The sequence below is a fragment of the Plectropomus leopardus genome, chromosome 5 (genome assembly GCF_008729295.1).
Source record: "Plectropomus leopardus isolate mb chromosome 5, YSFRI_Pleo_2.0, whole genome shotgun sequence".
Taxonomy (NCBI): domain Eukaryota; kingdom Metazoa; phylum Chordata; class Actinopteri; order Perciformes; family Serranidae; genus Plectropomus; species Plectropomus leopardus.
The window spans coordinates 19,051,141-19,063,288 of record NC_056467.1 but is presented as its reverse complement, the minus strand read 5'-3'; the positions used below and the strand labels follow the sequence as shown (position 1 = coordinate 19,063,288).

Here is a 12,148-nt window from a genome sequence, read left to right as displayed (position 1 = left end):
TCAGAGAGATGGAGACTGATTCCTCCGTTACATGTTCAATAATTAAGATGTCTCATAAATGAAAGGAAATCACTTGATAGGAAGTTCCCATTGACGGAGCATCCGAAGTGCTGAAGGTGTCAGAGTTAATTAAAGGATCTGATGATACACGCCCCCTAAAGATTTCAGAAGGATATCTACTGTGAGGAATGTGATATCCGGTCTTGTGAAGGGATGCGAGAGTGAAATACAGCAGGTGCCTTTCTAACTGCAGGTAGTAGTGCATGATCTGATTCACAGTATTTAACGACAGCTTCCAGCGACCTCTCCTCCCATGACAAACCACTTCTCATCACCTCACCATTGCCTTCCTGAGAATGGTGTTTTGTACAATAATTGTGTGACGTGCACCATGACAAGGTATCTTATACAGAATTGTAAGTAGATCCATTTTAGGAATAATAAAATGATTCAGGATATTCTGCAGCTCCACATTTCCCTTTAGCAGTCTCTTGTAAAAGTCTCACCAGAATGTGTCTGTTTCAATGCCTTATTATTGCATTACTGTGCTGCAAAAGTGTTGTTATGTTGACAGACATGATCCATTAAACCAAAACATGATGGCCTGTTAGCCTTAGACATCATGTGCTGCTTAGTGTCGGACCTACAGTAGTTGCACACACATTGGCCTTCTGTAGCAGTTTTCTGTACAAATGGGTTTTTTTTGTCTTGGATCTTTTCAGCAAACAGAGTGGAGATAGCAGTGAAACTACTTTCCTTATCTGGCCATAAAAAAAGGTTAATTCACGGAGATTGTGCTTATCAAACTATATTAAAACAGGCTGATGTTGATCTGGTCAAACTCACTAATCGTTTTCGTAGAACCACGTCACTGAGTCTAGACTACCTGTTGCTTAGGTATTTGTATTAACTGTGTGAATGAATGATGAATAAATCCAAACAGGAAAGTAACTTTAGTTCATTTAAAATCAATCAGAATCGAGCATTACATACACTGTAGTAGTACACTAATTATTTTGTATTCTTGAAAATAACTAGATTTCAACCTTGGAAAAATAAATGCTGAGAAAATAAAAACAAGTGTTTAGTGTGACTTCTTCAAATAGATTTTCAATATGTTAACTAAACACAAATAACACTAATAAAGACCTTATCTAACCAGTGGAAATCACTATGCTGTTGTTGAATTTCCAACACAACAGTAAAGTGCCCTTTACATCTGCAGGTTGATATGTGGTTAATAAACTATTGATAGACCAGAAACTGTCAACAGATATTATGCCAGTTGCTAAATTGTTTTACAAATTATGGATGTTTCTGGAACTTGGTTCCCTGTTTGGTCCAGGGTTTCATAACTCAAGTTTGAAAGGGCACAGCTGGTATAAACTCAAAGAGACAGTTAAACCCCAAATCAAAAACATGTATTTCTCTTTTTACATGTTCTACTGTTTATCAGTCTAAATTGTTTTGGTGTGAGTTGCCGAGTGTTGGAGATGTCTGGCCTCTCTCAAATATTATGGAACTAGCTGTCACTCGGATTGTGAATGCAGGACACGTAATGTCAATATAACATCCTACAAAGAAATGGACTAAAAACAACAGAAATAATAAAAGCAATTAAACCCCAAATAAAGGGAAATAAAAAAACATCCATTTAAAAGGTAACATAGATTTAAAAAAAGACAAAATAAAAAGACATATTTTTAATTCTTTGTGCCATCTAGTTCATCTACATTCCAGAGAAGGCAGACATCTCTACGGCCGATATCTCCAACACTCTACAGCTCACACTAAAACAATCTAAACCTGATAAATAGCACCACAGATAACAGAAAATAATTTGTATATTTGAAACTGTGGCTTTTGGGACCCGTGATATGCTTAATATCCCCTGTGAGCATTCAGACATGTCAGTGTCCTTTTGCTCCTGTACCCAACCACAAGGAGGCGACACAAGTCAAGACAACTTTCATTCTAGTTTTCTAGGAGTCCAAAAAATGTCACAAGTTTGGGAATAGGAAACAGGATCACCTCAGCCACTGGACAGTTTTAAAAAACTACCCAATCAGAAGGACAGTTTTGTTTGAATGTGTTTTTGCAAAGCTCCCTTCATTTAACTATATTTTTGATCTTGTGCTGTGCATTCTCCAGCAGCTATAGTTTGTGACTGCTCGTTGTTCTCTGCAGGCTCAACTGGCTACAAATTAAAGTAGGTCAGGCAGTGACTCTGAGTGGGTTTGAAATTTCAGTGCTTTATGTGTCATGTTCAAAATGGACATCAAGGTTGTCCTCTCCTCAATGGTGGGGACAAGTCTGGACTTGCCTGCACAGGTTCAAACTCACTGAGCTCCAGGCAGCTTCAAGACTTATTTGGCACCAGAAATTGACACAGTTTGTGGTGCTGTGAAATATAGATCAACTGATCAACCATTTAAAACCTGGGCAAACTGTCCTAATTTATAAAAAATTTAAAAAAAACAAACAAAAAAAACAAAACAAAACATGGGAAGGCCATGAGTAACGTAAGAAGTAATGACTCAAAAAATGAGCAAGAAATTAGTTTTTGAAATAAAAACAAAACAGAAATCAAGAAAATTAACAAAAAATTAGCACAAAAACCAAATCCAAGTTTTAAAAAAAGCAAAAACAAACAAACAAAAAACACAACAAAACAAAAAAAAAGAACATAACAAAAAACGGGAAAGTAATAAATAAATAAAGCAAGGAAATGACCTGAAAAACTTCTTAAAAACTAAAATAATACTGTAAAATAGTTTTTGTTTTTGTTTTTAAAATATATGTATAATAATAATTATAAATATATAGTTACATTTTCCTTTGCTTTATAAAAATAATCTTCTAAATTCTTTTTTTTTTTTTCAATATGCAGGACATTTTTTGCCAAGTTGCTTATTGTCTTTTCCCCATATTTTTGAGAGAAATTGCACAAATTTGGAGTTCAAAGGATCAATGACTTGTGAAAGGCATCTGAAAGCAGCACAAAAGTGACGACGCTCCAGGTTTGAAAGGGTTAAAATAAGTAAAACAAAAGTGAGAAAAAATAGTGCAGCATGAGTTATCATATATATATATATATATATGATAACTCTACTGTAGCCATGTCTCATGTATATATATATCTATGATAACTCACACTGCACTATTTTTTCTGCACTTCAACCTGTCTGTTCAGCCGTTCAGCCTCCGCTGGGAGGGTGAGTTGTGTGGGATTAGTCAAATCGATCCGAAGATATATCGCTTTAGACCCGCCCTCGCATTGTAAACTGCAGGCTTCAGTCCTGATGCTGATCTGTTATAGTAGATTTGGCAGCGCGCAGGACAGGAGGAGAGACTTTACGCACGACTCGCGACTACAAGCACACGCCAAAGAGAAGAGAAGGAGTCCTGTTCTCATGGTGGGTCCCTCATCTGCCCTTCGAGGAGAGCGCGGTGAAGTGCTGGTTGATTGAATGTCACCTCCAGTCACCATGGATTACGGACGGACCATGGCCCCTCCGGTGCCCCCGCACAACCCCAAACAGACCCGGCCAGGGCAGGCGCAGGAGCGGCTGCTGAAGTGCGTGCTGCTCGGGGACGGAGCGGTGGGCAAAACCAGCCTGGTGGTCAGCTACACTACGAATGGCTACCCAACCAAATACGTACCTACTGCATTTGATGATTTCTCAGGTAAAATAAAAATGTTGCTGTTATTATTATTTTTTTTTTGTATAGCCTGTTTAATACGTAAAGTGTCCAAAGAAGGGAGTAGCTCCCGTCCTTTCACTGGATTTAGAGGTTAGCATAGACCTTGTTAGACCAGAAAGATAATATATGGTTGGATAACTGAAGTCCAGCGACAATAAGTGCAGTAAGATTTGAGCTTTGAGTCAAATTGAGACGCATTTATTGAATGAAACGCTGATGTCATTTCTTTCACTTAAACATTAGTTAATTATTTGCACCTGCCTGCCTAACTCACTCATTTTCACTTGTCTGGTCAATCAGCTTTGAGAGCACCCATTCTCCATATTCTCCCGTCATTATGATAGATGTGTTTCCTATAATCTGCCTCCCAAATTAGTGTTAATGCACATGAGTTATCCTCCCTGATGCAGCCAGGTCTCCATTTGCCAAAGATTTCCGCACAGTCTCACTTGTCCCAGCAAGCTTTGTTTACTGTAAAATAAGAGGAGAGAACAAAAATCTTTCAAAGGGAAAACTTTCTTTAAACTGATCAGTGTTAGTATGAAAAACTACACCTGTGACCTATTGATCACCTTCATGATCACAGATCAGGATGGTTGCACCATTTTCTTTAGAAATGCCAAAAACTGTACGTAAAGTTGTCCATATTTAATACAAGAGTATAAACTGGTAGTATCTTAAAAAAAAACCCAACATCTATGCTTATCTGGAATGAAAGAATGAATACTTGACAATGTACCCTGTAAACATAAACTTTTGTAATTAGTCTTAGTCTGACAAGCGGTAAAACTAGCAACTTGGCCAATGCACATCCAATAAAACACTCTTTAGGAACAACCCCCCCCCCCCCAAACTCCCAAGACGAGTGTTGGCTCAACCCTCCCGTCCAGCAAACAGAGCGTCTCTGGTTCAGGGGTTTTGGATTGCACAACTCCACCTATTGTTGTCGGCCTTGACCCTGCGAGCCCTCTCTTCTATACTGGAATGGGCACATCTGTTGCAGTGGCTCAGAGGCAGAGATTGTCTTTCGCCTCGGCCTGACAGAGAGCGATTGTGCAGTTGGAGGAGCCCTCATTGGTGATGTCATTTCTCGGTGCACTGGTATCAGAGCGTCCTCTTGAGAGCTGACTTTTGAGCAGTTACGCAATGCCACAGGTGGCAGAGACGCTGGGGAGAGAGGGGACGATAAGAGGGAATTTTGGTCCTGAAAATCAAAGGAGTATCATATGTCAGGGATTAAGAAATGATTACACAATGGCAGCTCCCTCTTACTCTCCTTTCTTTCTCCCCTCCCGCGCTTTCTCCTTGCTTTTGTAAGGCTGTGATGCCTGTCCTACATGAATAGTTCCAGCAAGCCCTTTGATCAGGTGGTATGACCGACCACACACTCCAGGCGTATTGTAAATGTTTCCATGTGCCTGCCGCTCTGCATTGTGTTCCCTCTCCTGAAAAGAATAAACGACCTTATAATGAAACTTTAACATGACTCATCCACTTTTCCAATCTGCAAATGAGGCTTGTTCAGAGAGTCACTGAACAAACCTCCTATTAGACAACCTGGGAATGGCCTCTGTCAAAACAGAACAGAGAACAAAGCTCACAGAGTGGTCCGAGTGACAGTAAAGTGTTATGGTCCTAACAGTAACTGGCAGAGTGGGTGGGCAAGGTAGAGCAGGCCGCCTGTGAGCGGGAAGAGCTGAGCAGGGGGTCTTTGTGTTTTTAACTGGCAGGCTTTTGTTTACTCCAGAAAATATTGTGGTAGGTGGCACAGTGTGTGTGTGTGTGTGTGTGTCTGTGTGTGTGCATGCGTCAACTTCTGAAATGTCAGATGGGGGCTTTCTTCTATCCTACACTGACTGAACGTCATGTTGACAGCTGTGACTTATTATCTCTGTTTCTGTGTCCACAGCTGTGGTTCAGGTGGATGGAAACCCAGTGAGACTACAGTTGTGTGACACTGCAGGACAGGTGAGTTTTTTTAATGAGCTAACACATGTTGCATCACATATTAGGCGCCCTATCCATATCACCATGTACACTGCTGATGTCACAATGATGGGATTTCTAACTTCGATGTAACACCTTGAAAAATATCGATATCCAATGCCATTTTCAATGCAACAGGGAAAAATGATCATTGAGGGCATACAAGTTAAATATTAAAGCTTTAACATCACAACAACAGCTTTTCTTTCTTGGTTATTTGCAGATAACAGCAGATTAACTGTCGGACACATAAACAAGAAGAGGGAGTAAGAAAACTGAGCTAGTATCAGTGTATCGATACTATGGAAAATTTGTACTGAAGCTGTAATCAGAGGCTTATTCGAAGAGAGTAACTGAGCAAACCCTCCATTAGACAACTCTAGAATGGCCTTTGTCAAAACAGAAAACAACGCTCACAGAGTGGTCCAGGCGACAGAATTGATGTGTATTAATAAATCAATATTTTTGACAACATCAATCTCAAAATGCCTCTCAGCCTTTGGTGCATTCAAATGTCCTGTCTTAGCTATGTTAGTGACATGACTCTGTGGATGGTAATGTCAGCGAGTTGGTCTTACTACTGCTTTTCTCCAAACTGAAATATCTCAACTATTGCATGGATTAAAATACAATTTTGTAGAGACATTCATGGCCCCCAAAGGATTAAGCATGGTGACTTCTGTGATCCCCGACTTTTCATTTAGCTTCATCAGATCAAAATTTAAATTTGTGCAATACTTTGGACAAATCAGCCCATCTGCCTTAGTCGTGCTTTTGTAGCAAAGTAGCAAATGCTTGCATGCTAACTCAACAAAATCTGAGACATGAAAAAATATTGGCATAGTCATTTTTGGACTGTTGGCGTGATAAACTTGAGCAATAAGTCAGGACAAGTTGTGGTTTATAGTGATTTTAGAAAAGCTAAGGTGTGTTTTAAGGCATGACGCAGAGCGGAGGACACAGTGGGTTCCCCGTAGGCTTTCTTTGTTCTTTTTGCAGCAAATTTGCGGTTTCTTGTGCATTCATTGAATCACAGTGTTGCATATTTCTGACTGTTCTCATTCTGGCAGATTCGGTCTTCAGTTGGTGGCTGACCTCTTTAGCTCTGCGTCCCATATGACCATAAGTGACTAATTGGCATAGTAATATTTAAATCATAATGTGGTCAAAGCTGTGTGTTTTTAATGCACTTTACAACAGCTTCAACATGGCTCATTCAGTCATAGATAGATAGAGAGATAGATAGAGATAGATAGATAGATAGATAGATAGATACTTATTTATACTTACTTATACTTAATAATAATCACAGGGGAAATTCCGACAGTCAGTCAGCTGCTCACTTTCCATTCAAGGGAACAATAAAAACACAATAAAAGCACACCAACAAACATAATAAAACTATAATAAAATACATAATAAATACACCTGCATAATCAAGGACTGGTATTATCTGTTTTATAATGAGCCATTTGACCACCACACCTTGAGGTCCAGGACTTTTTGAGGGTCATTGCCACGATTAGTGGATATTTGATAGATTAAACAAAGACGTGACTAATTAAATTAAAAAAAAAAATCCAGTAGTTTGATTAGTTGTAGACATGCCATTTTTGTGCTGTGTCCATGTTGCTTTTACTTCACATTGGCCTCTTGCATACTATCTCAGGTAGCTTATCTGTGCACCATTGCCAAAATTCCTGTGCTGTCAGTCTTCATCTGGAATGAAAACAACATTGCTCCATAGGATAGATATAGCTTTATGGTGGAGCAGTGATAGGGTGCTGAAGAAGGGGGGAAAGCCTGCAGATTAAAAAAAAGATAAATCTCTCTCTCTCTCTGTCTTTCCGCTGTTAAGGGCACAGTGGTACAGGGAGCTTGCCAAGCAAAAGTTATTGACTCATTATTATGTTGATACTTGGAAGGAACAGGTTGTGAAAGAGTGTTTTTATATCCCTGGAGCATGGGTGGTTGTTTCATAATCCTACTCAAAAGAACCCTGCCCTGGGAGCAGCATATTTGTCATTCAAAAACGCTGCAAGGGCACTGCCAGTCCTAAACACGATCAAAGACGACTTTGCTGTAATGTGGAACAAGTCATTTGAACAAGCCCCTAATACATGTAAAAACTCACAGCATGTTGCAAGCTGCACACAGCGTTAAAACTGCTCACACACGCAAACACAGACTCACACACGCAGACAAGCTTGGGCAAATATGGGCAGATAAAAGTCGGCAAACACTTACTGCACTTATGCAATTTCATAAGAGGGGAGCTTCTGCCAGAAACAGGTTGGGGTGTGCCAAAAAGCAGAGACAACAGAGAGAGAGGTAGACACAGAGAGAGCCCAGACAGAAAGGCAGAAATGGTCTAGAGAAAAATGATAACAGCTGTTGCCAGAACTGATAAACAAAGTTGCTCCTTACTCAGAGATGTTGATGTGTGTATGTTCTGCAGATGGACCTACGTCATCAGATAGAAAGCACAGCCAAAGTGTGTGTGGGAAACTCACGAGTTGATAAGTGTCCACTGCAGTTGTCTAGCTTCGTGTTAACTGTTTAAGTTACAGATTGTGTGCGCAGTCAGTTTTTAAAATCGGAGGAGTCGTCACAGAGCTTTGTTTAAGCAAAGAGGAATGAGGAGATAAGTGCTGGGAAGGAGAGGGTTAAGGGAAAGAAGGAAAGATTTATGTCAACTTTCCGCCAACCTTAATCTGTGTACTCAAGGGTGTGGGAGGCCCTTGATAGTCAAAGCTGTGTGTCGCCAAAGTGTTAATTTCAGAGATTCACCGTAGATGTAAAAATGAGTGGGCAGGGCTGTGTAGGCCTATACTGTATATTAGCGCAATGTAAACATTATTTAGACTTTTTTTTTGTTAAACGGTTACTGGCACCATTCCCTTGTTATTCTCTTGTTATATTATAGTACTTAAGTGTTTACCAGTAAAGCAAAAACTGAAAGGGCATTAGTGTATGGTCAATCTAGGTGAGATGTTAAATAATGAGAATATCTTATATAAACTAATATAAAACTGCATTGGTAGGTCATCAGTTGTTTTTTAAAGATGTTGACAGAGTTTGCAAATCTTTGTAACTGAGCGGACATAGTTGCCAAAAGCAGTTTCCTCACTTATTTTGTGGACTACTTTAGGGACAGTTACCAGCAAATAAATACCAAAATACCAGACAAATACCAGCATCAGAGGACCTAAGGGTGCTTTGAGCTTTACACTGGAGATAAAAAGTCAGAAATGAAGTTGTCTTGTCAACATTTTCAGTAGGGCAGTGATGAGGGCATTATGATAGTCCAGCCTGGTAGTAATGAAAGCATGAATCAATTTATGGGCATCCTGCTTCGTTAGGAACGGCCTTACTTTGTCAACATTTCTCAGGCGAAGAATGCTGTCTTGGTCCCTTTGCAAATATGAGATTTAGTTAGATTTAAGAATGATACAAGGACTTCTGATTTGGTCTGATGAGCCAAGTTCCCGAGCCTGTCACAAAGTTTCTCCTGTTGTTTTAACAGATTTTCACTCATCCATTGTTTTAATGAGGCCAAGCAGGTAGTCAGAAATGATAGACCATGTAGGTTCATTAGCTCAACTGGAATGTATAACTGTGTGTCATCTGCATAGCTGTGGATGTTTATATTGAATTTATTGATGATATAACATAGAAGCATGTAGAAGACAAAATTGCAGGGGACCAATGTCCTGTACGTAACCCTGGAGAGAGATAGTTGACTGGCGAGTCACATTAAATGCCAACATTTTTGGTTGGTGGTTTAGTTCAACAACCAACTTCAGCGTTGGCATTTGACACCCTGGGAATAAGACTCATCAATTGACTATCCCTTTCCGCAGTCAGTGAAAATACTTCATTGCAAAGTAACTATTTCTAGCCAAATGGAATGATTCATTTCTGTTTCTGTCTCTCTTAGGATGAGTTCGACAAACTCCGCCACTTCTGCTACAGTCGGACTGACGCCTTGCTGCTCTGCTTCAGTGTGGTCAGCCCTGCCTCCTTTCAAAATGTCTGGGAGAAGTGGGTTCCTGAAATCCGCCGCCGCTGCCCCCTCACTCCCATCCTCCTTGTTGGCACGCAGTGCGACCTGCGGCAGGACGTCAAAGTGCTGATCGAGCTGGCAAGGCGGAGGGAGAGGCCTGTGCTGGAAGAGGACGCCAGGGCGCTGTCAGAAAAAATTGGAGCAGTGACGTACATTGAGTGCTCAGCGCTGACGCAAAAGAATCTGAAGGAGGTGTTTGATGCGGCCATTGCTGTCGGGCTGAGGCAGTCTGACAGGAGAGCGAGGCGGGAAAGGAAAGTCCGCAGCACAGCGGATAAGATGAAGATGCTCTCAAAGTCCTGGTGGAAGAAGTATGTGTGTGTCCAGTAGGGAGGGAGGAGACCATTTTTGTGTGACTGATGATAAAACTGAAACTCCTGACTTGTTGGAGGGGACTGAGTTTGATGTAAGGACTATTTTTACGTTCACCTGGACAACCCCAGATGTGTTGGCCAGAATGACATTAATTCAATGGAGCAAAACTCAACAGAGGCAGAGTGTGCCTGCCTGAGCTGTGGAGTCATTGCAGAAAACATCTCTTTGTTGATGCCTAAAAGACAGAGAGCATGAGGCTGTGACCACTGTTTGCTCCTCAGAGCCAGTCTGGACTGTTAGAAATGACTGTGACCAGCATTTGACCAAAAATAATGAGGCTAATAAAATTTATGGTACATGGACTGTGAGTCATACTGGACGTGTTCATAGGAAATGCAAGCCAATATGGAGGGGAGGTGTTCAGATGGTGATGTTATGTACTAAAAGTGTATTCCTATGTGTTTGATTTGATGGCCTTTTTTTTTTTAACAAAGTATATCAATTTATATGTTCTACACTGTAATTCAGCCCCTGACACTTCTGATAGATTTATTTCACTGAAATCTGAACATGAAGTTAACATATACCAGCAATCAAAGATGTAATCTACTGTTGCGAGTCCTGCACCTTGTTACTTAAATCAGAAGCAAATCCCCTGAGTCAGATGTGTAACTGACTGCATTTATTTTAAATTATTCCCTTATGGATTACAATCAAATGTAAATGAGTATAATCTCTTATTAAATCTATGAGTTTTGGAGAGTGTTGTAGTCCAGCCATTCAGTTCTGTATAAACAGTGAGCTTGTGCAGGGATTTCTCTACCCCAGCTTGTGTCTGTGCCACATTTCAAAGTGTTAATACAGCTGTCACACTGTTAGTCGACCACACAGTTAGAGGTCTGTAAGCTTGTCACAAAAATACACCTGCTACTGTAGCTTGATGCCACCAAACACTAACAGAGTTACCTAAATGCCCAATTATGTCAGAGTTGTTTCAGGAACTTTACTTACAAGGTTTCAGCAATAATTTGGGTGGTGCCACTGTACATTGCACTTATCACACACAGTCCAAACACATCACTGAAGTCTTGCCATGCAATGGCCTTTGGAGCATTGGTGTGGATTAGATATAGAGCAGGTAAATGGCATCTGTGGTGCTGGAGATGTACTCAGTGTTGCTGAAATAGAAGCAGCTGATCTACATGTTCCCTGCACTACTCACTGGTTTAGATTATCTTTCATCGTCATTGCAGTCAGGGCCTTAAACAGATTATTATCCGTCTTTGTCGGTCGGTATATTGGAGCTCTCTCCTCTTTTAAAACTATACAGGAATTGAGGTGAAATCACCAAAGAGACTGATTCTATGCTTGCTTCTTATTTTTCAGAAGCTCTATTTATCTGTTCCCTCTGGGCCAATAACTGATCAGCAGCACTACAGAACAGATGTATGAAATATCGTATGTCATTATGTATGTTACATAGTAATCATTTATGATGTTTGTAATGTCATCAGGATGAATCTGTGTGTAAGTGACTCAGTCATTGGCTGTGCTGTCCAACTCTAAATGGTACTTAACAGTATGAGTGTTTCAGTTGGTGTCTGATTTTTTGGCATGAGAGCCTTTTATTGAGTTGTATGAGCGGAGCAAAATAAAATGTGAAATATTTAACCTGTTTTTACTGTAGTCTGTTCCGTGGAGGTATGCTATCTCGACTGTCACACTGAAGAGAAAATTATGTGACGATAAGGGTGGAGCATTGTCTGTTACATGCTTGCTTTCTGAGGTCAAATGTTAGGAGAGTATGAGTAAGTGTTAAGACAGACGGTATATGTTCTGTATTTAATTCAGAAAGAGAGAGGGAAAATAGAGAGAACTTGTCAACACTGATGTTTCCAACCGAAATGGAGGTTAGTTGGCTATCGCCATAACTTTACCTGCAACCTAACAAAACGTTTTCAAGTCTTGAAGGTCTAGTGTGTAGGATTTAAGTGTGTCTATTGGCAGAAATGATATATAACAATCATAACTATGTTTTTATTGGTTTATATTCACCCAAAACTAAGAATCGTTGTC

The 12,148-nt window shown here is 40.2% G+C and overlaps 1 protein-coding gene across 1 annotated transcript; it reads left to right on the top strand.

Annotated features, from left to right (window-relative positions):
- Nucleotides 1-3,303: 3,303 nt before the first annotated feature.
- Nucleotides 3,304-11,743, top strand: rhoub (ras homolog family member Ub). The gene is made up of 3 exons (XM_042486431.1): nucleotides 3,304-3,687; nucleotides 5,615-5,673; nucleotides 9,632-11,743. The coding sequence occupies exons 1-3, from the start codon at nucleotides 3,471-3,473 to the stop codon at nucleotides 10,085-10,087; spliced, it is 732 nt and encodes a 243-aa protein (XP_042342365.1). The 5' UTR covers nucleotides 3,304-3,470; the 3' UTR covers nucleotides 10,088-11,743.
- The last annotated feature ends 405 nt before the right edge of the window (nucleotides 11,744-12,148 follow it).

What these genes read in the sequence shown, in the direction of transcription:
- rhoub (XM_042486431.1), top strand. Translation starts at nt 3,471, where the DNA reads ATGTCACCTCCAGTCACCATGGATTACGGACGGACCATGGCCCCTCCG. An exon ending in TGCATTTGATGATTTCTCAG is followed by an intron (nt 3,688 to 5,614) that starts GTAAAATAAAAA and finishes CTGTGTCCACAG; the next exon opens with CTGTGGTTCAGGTGGATGGA. An exon ending in TGTGTGACACTGCAGGACAG is followed by an intron (nt 5,674 to 9,631) that starts GTGAGTTTTTTT and finishes TGTCTCTCTTAG; the next exon opens with GATGAGTTCGACAAACTCCG.